Raw genomic sequence first — 17150 nt, 5'->3', positions numbered from 1 at the left:
TTTTTGTTTTATCTTGAAAATTTTAGTTGTTGTTTTGGGACCACACCCACCTGCGCTCAGGGCTTACTCCAGGCTCTGTTTTAGCCTCTGGATCCATGTTTGGAGGGCTCTAGGTCCCTTCCAGTGATTTTTGACCAGCCAGGCTGGCGGTTCAATGTGAAGGCCTGAAGATGCTCTGTTAGGCCCTGTAGTGATCCCTCACGACACCCCAGCAATACTCAGGGTTCTCCAGGACTGTACCCTGTGATGCTTGGTGCTAGGGAACCACGTGATGCTGGGGATTGATTCAGAGCTGACTTTATACAGGGCAAGCACCTTACACCCAGTACTCTCTCCACCCTCCCTTCCATCTTCATTTTATTTTATTTTATTTTATTTTATTTTGCTTTCTGGGTCACACCCGGCAATGCACAGGGGTTACTCCTGGATCTGTACTCAGGAATTACTCCTGGCAGTGCTCAGGGGACCATATGGGATGCTGGGAATCGAACCCCGGTTGGCTGCGTGCAAGGCAAACACCCTACCCGCTATGCTATAGCTCCAGCCCCCTATCTTCATTTTAAACTTTCATTTACTCATATTTTTGTGTGGGATAAAATATGTGAACACATTCTTTATCTCTTCATCTTTTGGTCTCAGCAGGCCTGTCTCATGTCTGCCTTTAGTCCTAGATCTTTTACATAGACTGTACGAGCGAGACACCTAGATACTGCTGAATTCTCTACTTCTTGTTTAGTTACAACCATATTAGAATAACTGCTTAGTTATTCCTCTCAGAAATTTAAAGACAAAGTCCAAATATTTTTAGCCGGCATAAAATTGTTCAGTGTATAGGAAGCATTCTTGGAAATAGTTGTCAACTCTACTTTTAAGTTTTAATTTATTCAGTACGTTATATAGACAGAGATTGTGCTACATGCTTTGGGGGAAATAGCAAAGAAACTAAAAACAAAACCGTATATTTCAAAGATTTTATTACTTGAAGACATGAAGCAGATGTGGGAACTATTAGTATGATAAAAACAAAGCTTTGTGTTACCATATTCTTGCCAAAATCTGTACCCAAAAGTTGTCTAACATGGACCTCATCTTGAGGAAACAGGCAGATCCATATTGTACTTTTCTGCAACAACTGTCCCGAACATTTCTAAGTGCTGTGTCATGAATGTCATGAAATGTTCTCTCTCTCTTCTCCCTCTCTTCTCCCTCTCCTCCCCCTTCCCCCCACCCCTACCCTCTTTCTCTCCTCTTCTCTCTGATCGAGGAAAAAACAAACAGGAAACATTTCCACTATGAACCTTGGAGAAGTGTGTGCAAGTAGTGACAGTAACTGTTCTTTTTCAGCTTTTCCATTGTTTAAGAGGTCTTCAAAGTTAAAATGTTATCTGACATAAAATAAGATGAAAAGTTAGAACAGTTAAGAGAGAAGCAGTTGCAAATATGACTTTATATAGTCAGAGAGAGATACTTAGTCATAAAAGTACTTTAAGTGGGTTTTATTTAGTAGGCAGAAGTTTGAAAACATAATCTGCTCTTTTACTGAAAAATAACTTTGTATCAAGAAAATATCTCTAAAGAACAGAACATCTCTTTTTTTTAGTTCTTTTTTTTGGGGGGGTGGTGGTGAGGAGCACACTTGGTGATGCTCAGAGGTTATTCTTTGCTCTTCATTCAGGAAATACTCTTGGCAGTGCTTGATGGGGTCTATATGTACTACTACAGATTGAATGTGTCAGCTGCATGCAAGGCAAGCACCCTGTTGGCTTTATTCTCTCTCCAGCTTTCCAAATTAAAGAACATCTTGTCTTCAAAGTTAATATGTCAAATGGGTGTACCTGACAGTATTTTTTAATGGTCTTTCTTAGCTCTTTTCTACGGTCATATATTTAGTTTATCATGTTAAAACAATAGAAAAATCCAAACTTGCAATCTTTGCTGGCAACCTGGTAACTTTTTTTTTCTTTGAACTCACTTTTAGTGAATTCCTGATCATATGCACTCAGTTCCAAGGTCTAATACTAGTTTGGATGTTAATATTTTTTCAGAGTAACACCTTGTTTTCTTGTTTTTGTTTTGTTTTATTTCGTTTCTTTTTGGTGAGGTGTTATTCAGGGAATCAAAAGCCACACATATGGGGCTTGTGCTTTTCACTGAGCCACTTCACTGGCCCTAGAGCAGCTCTTCACATCAGTGTTTTTCCATTTATAGTAGTATAAAAGTCACCCGTTAAATTGCAGATTTTGAAGTAGGACACAGAAACAGATTTTCTGAATTTCTGAAAACCTCCTGTTTAACATCGAAACTGATTCTTCTGGCACTCAATTCCACAGTTTGAATTGCAAGTGTCTTGAACTTGATTTTCAGTGGGGTTAAGGGGAAATGCTTATTATACGTTTTTTCATAATGCTGAGGTATACTCATCTTTAAACTTCCTACCTCCCAGCAAAATCTTAATTCCTCATCTAACCAATAGGCCATTCCATTTCCTCCATTTCCTCCCTTTCTTCTGTTGTTTGTTGCTAAGGGTGGGGCTTTTGCACCCAGGATCACAGATGGCAGTGATGCAATAATAGCACGTGTCCAGAGTGCCAGTGCTGGGACTGAAATCATGGCCTCATTTCTGTCAGTTCTGTTCCACTGAGCTACCCTCAGGCCCTGCCCAGAGTCCCTTTTAAATCAAGCCCAATTCCATCTCTTGCATCTTCCATACTAGCCATACTGACCTTTTAGTTTATTGGGTACACCAAGCCGTTCCCACTTCAGTGCCCTTGCACTTACCATTCCCTCTTTAAACACACTTTATACTTTTTCCTGGCATTATGCTATCCATTTAAGATTAAAGTTTAAATACTACTTTAGAAAAATCTTACTTGGACATGCTATATATTGAGTATCTTTCAAGTTACTCGATATCATATTCTTTCTCTGTTTCCTAGTACTGAACATTTTTATTTCTGCCTGTCATTTCCTCGATTATAATGTAAGCTCTTTAAAAAAAGAACATTGCTTTGTCATTACTTTATCCCTCCAACCTGTACCAGAGGCATAGTGGGTATACTATAGAGTTTGTTGTTGTTGTTAAATGAGCAAATGAAAACAAATTTAGATCCTAAAAGTAATTCATAGCTGAGCAGAATACCATGATGATAACTACTGGCAAAATGAGCCCCTTTTGTTGATGGTCATATGCCCTGCCTTCCTCAAGTTTTGGGGACACACCCACTCTGCCCCCCAAAATAATTGTTGAGTACCAGTCCTGAGCTTTGGTGAAGATATTATATTCTATTGCTGCTAAATCCTTTTGTACGGTTACTACTCAGTTTTCCTTTCTGCATAGAAAATGCCCTCTCTAGTCACATAAAACTACCCTGGCTGTGCAGTGAGTGTTTATTTTAAGTATATGCATGAGTAGAAGTTTGGTATATAGTAATTACCCAAGTTAATAGTAGTATTCATTCAATAGGTAGTAATTACATCGTTGGAATTTGGCCAGGACGTTTGTTTGGGATGGCATTCTTAATGTTTAGAGAGTAAAAACAAGTTCCTTTGTGATCACAGATAATCATAATGTTGATATTCATCTTATTAAGAGTGTAGGTTTAGCTACGTCAGTGAAATGAATGGTGTTCCTTCACTTTTTCCTTTAGCACTTGCTCAGGTCTGGTTCAACTAGCGAATAAATCACATCACCACTACCTACATTGCTTGTGTTTTCCCTAAAGGTCTCTTCTGATTACTTGCTAGCCTGACTCTGCTTGAGTTATAAAATCTGACAAAAATTACAGTTGAGAATGTGCTCCAGGCTAGCCATAAAAACATCTCTTTTCATGTACTGTATCTAACTACTACTTCTGAAACATCCTTCTTGATGGCCTATTTCAGAGAGTGAAAATTCTCTTTGAATAAAGTCACTCCAGTGACTTTATTACTTCTCTCTGAGCTCGAATCTTCCATGTCTTTAGTCTCCTTAACTTCATTTTATAGTCTTACATTTCCCACCCTTTTTTTGCCTAAGCCTCTGCCTTTCATTAGTGCCCAGATAGTCAGCGAGACCCGTAGAGTGAACTGGGTAGAAGCTGACACTCACCCAACCCATTTCTGTTTATTCCTCTGTATTCCTGAGTGTAGGATAACACTGTTCTGTCCTTCCTGCATAACCTCAGGAATAGTTGATAGTTTATTGGACTGAGGAAAAGAGAAAAACACCTTTAGTGGTATCTTGCCCTTGAGCAGTCAGGAAGGGCTTTCTTACGTTGATTTGGCTACCTGACTGGGTGGAGTGTCAGCCCAGAATTGAAGGGAGCTGGAGAATGAGAGAGGGTCCGAAAGATGGACCACGGAGAGACTAGCAAGGAGAACTTGTGCTTGAGAGAACCTAGGCCCTCCATAACATAAATTTCTTCTATGGGATAAACTTTCTTGTGATAAACTGCTACAAAGATCAACCGGCCTGGCCCTCATCTCTTCCTTCGTCTGCCCTTGGCCAACAGCCCTCCCGATGCAGGCCACACACACTGGCTCTAGGGCACCGAACATGGTCTGTGAGATAGAGCCGTCCAGAGAGCTCGCGAACACACAACCTTCTGCGTGCATAGTTTTTTACACCTGAGTTTTCTGTTATGATCTTAGGAAAAATGTCCCTCTATAGAGAGGAAAGACAAAGCAAACAAACACAAGTAATGTAGAGGTGAGAAGGCAGAAATGATAGAACAGGGACAAGGTTGGCAAAAGAGAGAAAGTTAAGATAAAGAGAGTAAAGACAAAATTCTAGAGAACTAAAAAGCTAAATCTTAAGCATAGCTAAATTAACACTTTGATTAGTGTGAACAGCCACTTGAACCTTATTGATATAATCTGCTTGCATAGCACTTTTTCCTTCCCTGTGAAAGGGCACATTTCAGCTCAGCATCTTTTGATTTGCCACAAGTGGTAAATCAGCCACAGCTTTGTTAATAATGAGGTTTTAACATTCTGCCTTACATATTGATGAGATAAAAAATGCATATGCATATAGTCTTCATAGTTGGTGATTAGAAAAAGATTATCAGTTTTGAAGATAACAGTCTAGCATAAGGCTGGAGAGTACAGCAGAGATATCTTAGGTGCGACCAGCCTGGGTTTGATTCCTGAAACTACATGCAATCCCCCCAGTCCTATCAGGGGTGATCCCAAAGCACTGCTGGGTGTAGCTCCAAATCTAAAGACATAAATAATAATTGAATATAGTGAATTTGGGCCTGGAGCGATAGTACAGTGGGTAGGTCATTTGCCTTGCACACGGCCAACCTGGGTTCGATCCCCAGCATCTCATATGGTCCCCCTGAGCACCGCCAGGAGTTCTTCCTGAGTACAGAGCCAGGAGTAACTCCTGTGCATTGCCGGGTGTGACCGGAAAAAGAGCCAAATAAATAAATATAGTGAATTTAATGATAATAGTGATGTACTTGAATTTACTTCAGAATAAATTTAGGAAATAAAATTTAAAATTCTACATATACATCTGTTCTGTTTCATTTTGGTTTGATTTTGGGTCACAGCTGGCAGTTCTAGAGCTTACTCCTGATTCTGCATTGAAGAATCACTCCTGGCAGTGCTTGAGGTACCATAAGGGGTACTGGGAATGGATTGAACTCACATAGGCCTGCTCTGCTATCCCCCCACCCCCTACATCTGTAGTGTATGAGGCCAGTATCCAATGGAAATATATGTAGCTTTCCCATACCAACAAGCAATGAATTGAAGAGTCAGTGTGTTCAAAAATTCAACTCATTAGTATGAATGAGACTACTGCCCAAAGACAGTAGAAATGAGGGCCACAAGGACTGGTCCATGGTTGGAAGATTGCCACAAGTGGGAAATAGTGGGGAGTGCAGTTAGGATAGAGAAGGGACCGCTATGACAATGATAGTTGAAAATGTGACCACTCAAGAACTGAGTGTTGAACACAATGGGATATATATAACCTTTCAGTATCTGTATTGCAAATTGTAACATGAGAGAAGGATAGGGGAAGGAGAGGGGGAGAAGTGTCAAGTGTCTGCCATGGGAGTGGATTGGGGTTGGTGGTAGTAGGAGGGAGTGGGGGACCTTGGTGGTGGGAAATGTACACTGGTGAAGGGACCAGTGTTGGAACATTCTATGACTGAAACCCAATTATGAACAGCTTCGTAACTGTGTTGTCTCATAGTAATTCAATAAATAAACAAACAAATAAACAACAGTAAAAAGACCTCAACTCAATCCAGCATTCTGTCACTGTCACTCCCGTTGTTCATCGATTCGCTCTAGCGGGCCCAATAACGTCTCCTTTGTGAGACTTGTGGTTACAGTGTTGGGCATATCAAATACGTCATGGGTAGCTTGCCAGGCTTTGCTGTATGGGCGAGATACTCTCGGTAGCTTGCCGGGCTCTCCGAGAGGGGCGGAGGAATTGAACCTGGGTCAGCCAGGTAGGCCGAGTGCAAAGCAAATGCCCTACCCACTGCGCTATCGCTCCAGCCCGATTCCAGCATTATCTGAAATAGCTTCAGGTTGCACAGGCGAAGGGCTCGTTTTCCAAGACTGCCCTCCGCTTCAGATACTATTTACAATCTCTAGCTGCGTCTAACCAGCTGGCTCCTCTCTGGACCTAGACCTGCATATACAGAAGCCTTGCTCCTGAGCAACATCCACTGACCTGGCCTACATGGCAAGTGTAGACTCTCAGACACATTTCCTGTTCACTGAATCAAAAGCTGCATTTTTAACAGGCGTTTCAAATGATTCAGTTGCACATTAAAATTTTAGAAGCCTGACAGCAGTCCTCTAATAATATGTTAGCTTCCTGGTCTCACACAGGTCAACCTGGTCTCATTGGTTGACTTGTCATTTTTCCTCCAGGTGGTTCCACTTGATACTGATTGACTTTAGGAAGGGTAGAGGTGTTTTGGGCTCCAGGTGGGGTTTTATTGTTTGTGTTTTTTTGTTTTGTTTTTTACTCTTGAGAAGTAGAAATTTATGGTAGATCAAACTCCCCCCGGTTTATTTGGGGAAGGTGCATATGCTGAAGCACAAGGGGGTCAGTATGGGGACAGAATTCTACCAGGCAGGAAGAAGGTGATTGTGAGTGGGTAAACTTGTGTTGGGACACATGGGTGGCTTGTACGCTCTAGTCAGTTTGGCTCTTTAGTGGACCACTTGTCCAATGAAGTACAGCTTCTCATTAATGATCATTGCCTGCCACATATCTGTGCTGTTACATCCCTGATGGGCACTGGCTGATGGCTACAGTTAGCTTGGGCCAGGGCTGTTTTTTCAGGCTTTGTGAGACAAGGTTTGGGAATGTTCCTGGTCGACAGTGGGGGAAGAGGGGTGATCTTGCCAGTATGTAGAAAGCAGGATGTGTGGGAATGATAGGATGTCAGTGGCTGTGCAAAAAATGTTTTCTCTCACGAGTCACTTTCTATTTCAGAGGGAAAAGTGATGGTTTTAAGCTTATCCCTAACACCTGAGTATTTATCACAGGATTCTTGAAATGTTACCGTGATCCTTGCCACAATTTGACTTTTTAGGCACTATTTTCTCTGGAAAATATAAAACTATTAGTTTATATTTTATATAAACTATATTTATAATATATATTATATATAAACATATATAATATATATTTATAATAGTTTTCAGTCAGTCTCTCAGTTCACTTTTTTGGAACCATGTTGACATCAAACCCCCGCTTCTAAGAAGTAGAGCTGACTTGCTCTATAATGCTTAAATGCCCCTTTGAAATACTACTTCCATTCCTCATTTCCCTTTGATTTTTACCTTTATATTTGTCTAAAATACTGAAACAGACTTTTCAAGATCCAGGGTAGTAATTTGGCACTAAGTGGGAGTTGTAGGGCCCTATATTATTCAATATATAAAATTCTTTATGGATTCTGTTTTTAGGTTGTATAATTTTGTATTTTCTTTTTAATTCGATATTTTTCATTCTATTGTACTCTTTGATGAAGAGCAAATAAGAAAGAACATGATAATCTAAACCCAACACTTATTTGACTGTTTTAACTATTAGTTTTATATAGTTTGTTTTTGGGGTCACCTCCAGCAATGCTCAGGGATTACTCCTGGCTCTGCATTCAGGAATTACTCCTGGAGGTGCTCGAGGGACCATATGGGATGCCAGTGATCAAGGCCGGGTTTGGGTAGCATGCAAGAAAAATGCCCGACCCACTGTACTGTTGCTCCAATCCCATTTGATGAACTTATAAATGAATAGTGTATATATCTTAATTTTGGTTTAAGAATTTGGTTTTCTTATTGGAGGACTATCAATGAAAATGATGTAAACCATTTTGTAGGCAGTGTGATTTGTAGTACTTTGAATGACAGGGTTTCATATTTGCAAAATTTCAACAGCACACTCTCCATCAGAGTATTTGCTTCTCCACATTTTCTCACTCTCCCCTCCCAGGTCTCTTGCCCCTGCCCTTGATATGTTCAAGCATCAGTATTTCATGAAATTTAATGAATACTAGTCTCTAAGATTACAATTGACTGTGATGTAATATACCTAAACTGAAGTGCTGTCTGCTTTATCATGTGTTATTATCCACTGTTCCCTGATTCCCTGTAGATGTATTACTATACAGCACTGAAAATTGTTGAATTATGCAGCTTTGTTTTCTGGGGGGTGTTAATAGTAGCTCTCTGTAATAAACTAGTAGTAAGAGATCACACCCTTTCCCTTAGTTGTAACCAGTGATTCAATCTCTGTAATTATCAAATTGGTGTGATTGATAATAAATGCCTAAAAGAAAAGTATTTTTCTATCCTCCTGAATTTTTTTTTAAATAGTACTTTAGTAATTAGTGTTTTCTTTCTTTCTTTTTTTTTTTTTCAGGTGCGCTTTGTAAAGAATATAACTTCCTGGAAAGAGATGAAACCAGGCTTTTATCATGGACATATTTCTTATCTGGATTTTGCAAAGTAAGTGATGCTTAAAATGGCACACAAGAAAATGTGTTGTGCTTTAGAGATTAAAAAGGAAAGAATTGTGATTTTGGTTTTTTAAAAAAATGTGCTTGTTTGCTATGTAATTTAAATATTCCTGCCAGTGCACTACTGCCCTCTAGTGTTCATAAATTGATAATTGTCATTAATAGTTAAAATCAAGGTAGATTGTAGGAAACACGATTAAAGTTGTTTATCATTATTATACTTCTTTCTGGCACAGTCAGATTAAGCTATTTTAATAAAGCTGCAGGTTTTAGCCAAGGGGCTAAGCAGAATTTGACACATCACTGAGAGTCGAGAAAACAGTAATCATTAGTTGTTGGGGCCCCAGTGCAGCTGCTTCTCAACTAAGACGCAGTAAAGTATACACTTTTCCTAGCTACCTTTTTATACTCCTTAAAATTATGATATATTCCCCCCAAACCTTACTGTTTTTACATTCTCTTCATAGTAACTTTCCAGAAACAGGAGAAAAATAGAACTAATTCTCATATTTTGGAGAAAAATCACAATAATTTTCTTAAGAAAAGTTTACAAAAGGCTTGCTTTTCTCTTTCAAACACAGGCTCCCTGTAGAATTTGTGCCACATTAAGTACTAATCAGAAAACTGGTCAAGAGGAACATTCTAACATATGAAGGTTGTGAATCCATCTTAAGTGTTTTTGAACAAAACATGGAGACTTCATAGCAAAGCCTCAAATCCACAACTTTTCTTTAGAAAGATTCTGTGTTAACTTAAAAAAAAATTAGAAATATTTTTGATATTTTTCAGTTTAAACATGTTTCTAGGCTCAATCCTAGAATTTCCCAAAATATATCGTTTCCTTAGTCTTTTCATAAGCTATCAATACTTCAGTGTCCTACATCCTGTGTATTTGACAGTATTAAAGAATATTCTGTGTAAAACTGAAAAATTAAATCAATAATTCCAGTTAGATTTTTTAATTTGAGAAAAGGGATAAATGCCTTATTACTAATTTGCAGTTGATAATAAATCCTTGCTCTTTTAAAAGCTTGTAATTAAAAAGGAATCTCTGAGATATTGCACACATAAAACAATATATTATTTCTAGTTCTTTCTACAGTACTCAAGATTCAATAAAGTGATAACTTTAAAGTTAGATGTACATTTTTCTATAAATAATTCATAACACAATATTGAAAATGTTTTATAGGCAGCTTTAAAATAAACTAATTATTTTTTCTTTACAGTGGCATTGAACCAATTTCATAAACTTCATTCATATGCATATTTTCCCTCGGGGTTGTATTATCCTTCAATTGAATGTTTGTTACCCTTTCACCTAAATGATTTATTTTTTTTCCACACAGAGCTTGGTTTCTAATACTTGAAGTTTTCATTATTAAAATAATATATTGAGTGTTTTTGCTTTTGGCAAAAGTCTTACACTTAGAATGGAGCTCTGGTATATGCTGGAGTACTTGGCAGTTGAAAAAGTATAATGCTCTTTAAAAGATTAATCTCATTTATTAAAAACTAACATGCACATATAAGGGTTTGGAGATTTTCATAATGGATCTCATGTTATTGAAATAGAAAGGTATTGTGAATATTTTAATAGACTTTTATAAGATTTTAGCAAATACCTTAAAGATCAACTATATATCACATATATATGAGCTTTTGTAGATGTAACTATTATAGATGTAACTAGAATCTTTGAAAATACTTTTAGTTTGAAAGATATGGTCACTGTGAATGCGCAAAGGTGTGAAAAGAAACATCATCTTACCAAATTTTAAATCACTTTATTTGAGAATATTTTTGACTTCTACCTTGTGGAGTCCATTAAAATGGTTGCCTTCAGGGAGAGAAAATGATGGAATTTGGTGAAAGAAATAATTAATCACATAGCTTTTCAATTGCTTTAGCAGATTCTAAAAGGAATATAAACCAAGGAAACTCCAGGACAACCAGGAAGTAAGAGAAAAACAAAGCAAGATGTCTTTTGCAGTTTAGACTGAACACTAAGAAGCACACCTTATTTTGTAAACTCATGTTTGCTCTGACCATATCTTCTCTTATTCAGAACTTAACAATAATAGCAAAAAATAGCAAACATTTATGTCACAAATTTGGAACTTAGCACTTAAAATTGTAGTGGTTAGACTTTTTCAAAATTTCCTGGGCTGTAGGTAATACAAAGTTGAATAAGTTGCAGTTCATTATCCATAAGTTCCTCGCCAACCCACTTTCTATGAGTTCCTTATGTTTTAATATAGAGTGAAAACATTAAGTAACCCACCCTTTAATTCACCCATTTATCAGCAGTATACATTGCCAATGCTTTCATTTATTTAAGCATGACAGCATACCTTTTAAAATATGTTTCAGTAACATTTTCCTTTATAATGAACAATGTTCAACTAAACGAAAGTCACCCCCACCCACCTCCTTATTGTTGTCATTGTGGTGCTCACACATTTAGTTGTACTATTTATCCAGGATGGCTTATCAGATTGCAGTGCTTGCTTGCCTGGTGTCCAGTGCTCTCCGAATTTCACTACAAAATTTCACTGTCTGTAGTTGTGGTGCTCACACAGCTGGCTGTGGTGTGATCAGAAATCTTAGCAGAAGGGCTAGAGTGATAGCACAGTGGGTAGGGCATTTGCCTTGCACGCGACTGACCTGGGTTTGATCCCCAGCATTTCATATGGTCCCCCAAGCACCACCAGAAGTGATTACTGAGTGCATGAGCCAGGAGTAACCCTTGTGCATTGCTGGGTGTGACCCAAAAAGCAAAAAAAAAAAAAAAAAAAAAAAAAAAAGAAAGAAATCTTAGCAGATCTCTCAGTGTCAATCCAGCACATGTGGTAGTCCCAGGGTTTCAACTTATGCTTGCTTTTCAAATATTTTATTTTATTTTATTTTATTTTTGCTTTTGGGTCACACCCAGCAATGCTCAGGGGTTACTCCTGGCTCTGCACTCAGGAATTACTCCTGGCGGTGCTTGGAGGACCATATGGGATGCCGGGGATTGAGCGCAGGCCGGCAGTGTCCATACCCGCTATGCTATTGCTCCGGCCTTGCTTTGCAAATATTTTAAACTGCTGAGCTATATCCCTGGACCCCAAGAAATTAAGTTTAAAGCTAGTCTTGATCAGATTCTGCTAATTGTTTCTTTGGTTTCGGTGCTGGCAATCTAACCCAGGTCCTCCACATGCAGGGCAATCAACCATGAAGTTATTTTCCATCTCTTAGCATGATGCTCTTATTTTTAGCCAATTTGATAGACTCATCTGTAGATAGATCCATACTGATTCCATTAAATTGATGCACACAGTATCTAACAATTACCAGTTTTTTGGGTTCTTTCCAGTTTTTGGTAATTGAGTGAAGCTACTAAAAAACATTTGCATACAGGTTTTGTGTGGACATATGTCTTCATTTCTCTTGGGTGAAAACCTGTAATAGGATTACTGGATTATATGGTAACTCTAAGAAATCTGCCAAATTGTTTCCCCAGATGACTGTATTATCTTGCAGATGGGTTATTGTGATGATGCATAAGAGATGAGTTCCCTTTCTTTTTTCCATAGGGCCCCACCCAGTAGTGCAGGTGGCACTCTGAGTGATACTTGCCTGGTGGTACAGACTGTCTGTTCTGTACTGAGGCTCACAGTGCCAGGGGCCACTGGATCCTACCTGGCAGTACTTGGGAGCTGCCCAGGATATCCCCCATGGTGTTTGGAGTGGGCATGTGGCTTTGAGATCCAGTTCAGGGCCCCATACTTGCTAGGCAAATGCTATTCCACTTGAATTATCATCCAAGCTCTGAATTTCTTTTTTCTTTCCTTTTTCTTTTTGGCTTTTTGGGTCACACATGGCAAGTTCTCAAGGCTTACTCCTGGCTTTGTGCTCAGGGATCACTCTTGGCAAGATCAGGGAACCTTATGGGGCTCCAGAGATCAAACCCAGATGGGCTTACGTGCAAGGCAAGTGCCCTAGCTGCTGTGCTATCATTCTAGCCCCTGAATTCCTTTTTCAGGAGAAAATTATTCATAAATAATGTATTCATATTATTAATGAGACCAATAAATACCAGCAAGTGATTCACTATTTTTGAAACAAGACAATGGGAACTTATTACTAGATAATTTTGAACATTTATATGAACCTTTTAGGGTTCGTAGAGTTTGGGATAAATATGTAGAACATATCAGCATCCCCAAGAAGTCACTTAACCAAAGGTTGGTATCTAGTAGGAAGTAGAAAGCATAATCTTTCCCACAGGCTATTCAGCCATATATATTTTTAATTGAATCATCGTGAGATAGTGCATTACAAAATTGTTCATGATTGCATTTCAGTTACACAGTGTTCCAACACCCATCCCCTTCACCAGTATAATTTTCCAGCACAAGTGTCCCTAGTTTCCCTCCCACCCCTTCAAGTCACCCTCCACCCCAGCCTGCCTCTATGGCAGGCACCTCTTCTCTCTCTCTCTCTCTCTCTCTCTCTCTCTCTCTCTCTCTCTCTCTCTCTCTCTCTCTCTGCCATCTTTTAACTTCATCATCGTCCACATAGGCATTGCTTTAACCAGTTGATAAGACTCCTTTCAAATATTTTGGGTATGCATGTGTTAACTCTTAACTTTTTTTGTCAGTTTTGGGGTCACACCTGTTGGTGCGTAGAGGTTACTCCCAGCTCTCTGCCTCTCTGCTTGAGGATACTCCTGGTCAGGCTCACAGTCATATATTGATGGTTATTTACCCTGGCCTCCTGCATGCAAAGCAGATACTCAGCCCAATGACTGGTCTTTTCCTGGTCCTCTTTTAACCATTCTTGATGTTCATATATTTTTTCCAAGCTGTCCATCAAGTGTTGATGCAAAGAAATGATGCTGGTTTGCATCCTTGCCCTGTCATGCCACAATGAGAGTAAGGTTCCTTAAGAGTCTTCTTACCAGCCTGCCCTGGTATTGATTCTCTTATAACATCACAGATTCCTACCAAGTGTGTGCTTCTCCTCTTAGGAAAGTCATGTTCTAACAAGCCAACAGTGGCTTATTTTCTTGGAGAAAAGATGGGTTTTTCTACTCTGTCACCTGAGCCCTCTTGGAAACAACTTGACTGATTATCCAGGATAAAAGGCAGAATCTGTGTCCAGAGACCACATTTCCTCCTATACAAAACTACATCCTCAGCAAAAGAGTTAACCTAGAAACCTAACAGGGTGCTTGTTTTCTAACCATCTGAACTGACCATCGCCTATATGTGATGTTGTTGTTATGCCTATTTACTGTTATAATTCCATGCCTTTATGTCTATACACTAAACTATAAAAATAGTTTTTAATAATTCCAGAATGAATTCACACATATTAGCACTAGAATCATGCTACGTACATAAATATGCCACCCAAATCTGGGTGAGCTGCAGATAATCAAAGGGACTTGGTCACAATATTAGCTGAAGGATAAAGGAAAATGAAGTGTCTGCCTCAGTGTTTCAGAACCCTTTTTCCAGTTATGGCCCCCTTCTGACCACGGCCACCTTTCAGCTTGGTTTCCTTCCTGTAATCCCCAGACCTAGTCCCTAAACTCATGATGTGGTCCCCCATTCACATGGTTTCCAGTTGTGGCTGCTTTGGAGTACCCTGGGCCCTACCACATCCCCTTCATCATCCCCCACCCCGCCATTGGAGAAACCCTGACCTAGAATTATAAGCGGAAAGTGGGGACATCAGAACAGTGCCCGCTGGATAATTCTAGGGCTGGGCTGCTTAAACTTACCCCATTCATGACCCCTGTAAGTCTCGTTTTTGTGTGACCTCAGGATACAAATCAGATATTTACCAATATTAAGTCAGAAAGAAATACCTTTTAGGGGCTAGAATATTAATACAGGGCATTTAACTTGCACACAGTCTATGCCAGTTCATTCCCTGACCACATACAGTTGTCCAAGCCCCACCAGGAGTGATCCCTGAGTGCAGAGCCAAGAGTAAGCCCTTGGGTTTACTGAGCACCAATAGGCTTGCAACCCTCCCTCCCTTCTGGGGGGGGGACGGGGGAAGAAACTTATTTTAAAATTAATTTTTTTAAGGTAACTAGCTGTAGGGCGTTCCCTTACAAGCGGCCAACATGGCCGACCCGAGTTCAATTCCTCCGCCCCTCTCGGAGAGCCCGGCAAGCTACCGAGAGTATTCGATATGCCAGACACAGTAACAACAAAGTCTCCAATGGAGACGTTACTGGGCCCGCTCGAGCAAATCGACGATCAACGGGAGGGCCTTAAGGTAACTCCATGTTGTGCTGTAAGCCGCAGTTTAAAAAGACAAGTTCTAGTATGCAAGAGTTATTAGGGTAAAAGCCTTCTGTGTTCTTTTAATTTGTTTTATCATTTCTAAAGAAAATAATGCTGAAAGCATGTCTTTTACTTCCACCTTATCATTAAAATCAGAATAATAGTGGATTCAAAATGGCTCGCTGGTGCAGACTTACGCTCTGTCCTTTGAGAATGTTTAGTTAGGTAGGTTAAAAGTGAGAAGTTATTGCTATATAAAATTAAAACAGTTTATGTAATTTATGCTAGTAACGCACAAAATTATTTCTTACTTGGTTTTCTCTACAGTGATCATTTTACATTCTTACTTTCTTACATACTGCTTTGTGATAATCATAAATTCTGTCCCAATTTCTACAGAATATATTTTATATTCTTTCCATAGAGAAATAATAGCTCAAACTTACACTTTTCAGAACACCCCTGTACAGAATGAAAAGGTCAACTTCACAGTTTAAGTTTTGTTTGATTTCAGGTTTGGTGTGAAGAAGAAACCAATTTACATTAATGTCATAAGGGACCCTATTGAGAGGCTCGTTTCTTACTATTATTTTCTGAGATTTGGAGATGATTATAGACCAGGGTTAAGGAGACGAAAACAAGGAGACAAAAAGGTAAAACTTTTAAGATTTTTTTATAAAGGCAATTGTTTATAAAATAAAATAAACAGGATAGCTTTAGATTTTACTTTTGATTGTAAGTGCACTACTTGGTTATTTTGGAAATTTGGGGCCAGGAAAGGGGTTTGAGCCACACCTGGCAGTGCTCAAAGGCTACCCCCCATTCTGTATTCAGAGATTGGATCATGAGATGTCATAGATCAAACCCAGACCTCCTGCATGCAAAGTATGCACTCAGCCCTTTGAGCTGTCTCTCCAGCCTTTATTCTGAAATTTAAAAAAAAAAATTTATTGGTAAAAAGCAAAAGTAAAATGATATTAGCTGGTATTTTGGAGTCTATGTAAATTTTGTGATTTTTTAAAATTCTTTATCTGGGTGGGTATTGGCTCTTTTGTAGTCTTATTAACAGTTTTCCCTGAGATCATTAAAATTATTAATTAATGTTGCATATGTATTTTGTTTCCCTTTAATCTTGATGATGGCAGTTTGTATTGGTTTGTGATTATCTGTTGAGGGAATACCACTTTGCTGTTTTTACAGCCAATGGAAAAGAACAATAATTTTATTGGCCAGTTGAAGATCCCTTGTCTTTTAGTGAGTGATCCAGGCTTCGAGAGCCCCCGTCCAATTCTCTGTTTCTCAGGAATTGGCTTTGTGGTGTTTGAATTATTTCCTTATGTATATGCATTTCCTAAAGGTTACACACTTTCTGAAGCAGGGACTGTGTTTTATTCATCTTTGTTGCCCCAGTGCAATGCTCTAGATTTAGTAAAGGGTTAAGTGAATGAATTCTGTGCCTTATAAACCTGAGTGTTGATAGTAGTTGTGCTAGATATTTGACATATTATGCTAATTTACACACAGCAATTAATATCTTTCCATAAATTAGATCTGTTCGTGCTCAAATGAGAGGGACTAGTTTCTTGCTTATTTTATTGTATTTTCTAGAAACTGTTCTTTCTTCCCTTAGAAACTTCAGGCAGAAGGTATTATTCTAAACAGAAATGATCAAAGTTTATTTCAGCTACTTCAGCATTATTTAATCTTAAAAAAATGTGCACTTATTTTATTGTGGTGAGTCTCCAAAGATTTTTGTAAAGTCTAATAATTTTACCTTTTTTGGCATGGTAATTTAGAATATATTTTGATTCATTTCTAAAGTTATTTCAATGTTTATTATTATTTAGTTTTTTTAAAGCCATATCATTCATTTATTGTAACAATA

The 17150-nt window shown here is 38.7% G+C and overlaps 1 protein-coding gene across 2 annotated transcripts in view; it reads left to right on the top strand.

Moving 5' to 3' along the window:
* The window catches only part of HS2ST1 (heparan sulfate 2-O-sulfotransferase 1), a 145608-nt gene that overhangs the window by 109573 nt on the left and 18885 nt on the right, over positions 1-17150 (top strand). For both annotated transcript variants that reach the window (XM_056123676.1, XM_056123677.1), the window contains exons 3-4: positions 8882-8967; positions 15780-15918. In XM_056123676.1, the coding sequence (XP_055979651.1) occupies positions 8882-8967; positions 15780-15918 (225 nt within the window). The remainder of the gene's footprint in view (positions 1-8881; positions 8968-15779; positions 15919-17150) is intronic.

The sequence above is a fragment of the Sorex fumeus genome, unplaced genomic scaffold (genome assembly GCF_029834395.1).
Source record: "Sorex fumeus unplaced genomic scaffold, SorFum_2.1 ptg000047l, whole genome shotgun sequence".
In the NCBI taxonomy this organism is placed as follows: domain Eukaryota; kingdom Metazoa; phylum Chordata; class Mammalia; order Eulipotyphla; family Soricidae; genus Sorex; species Sorex fumeus.
Note: the sequence above shows the minus strand (reverse complement) of the source record. Positions and strands in the feature narration are given on the sequence as shown.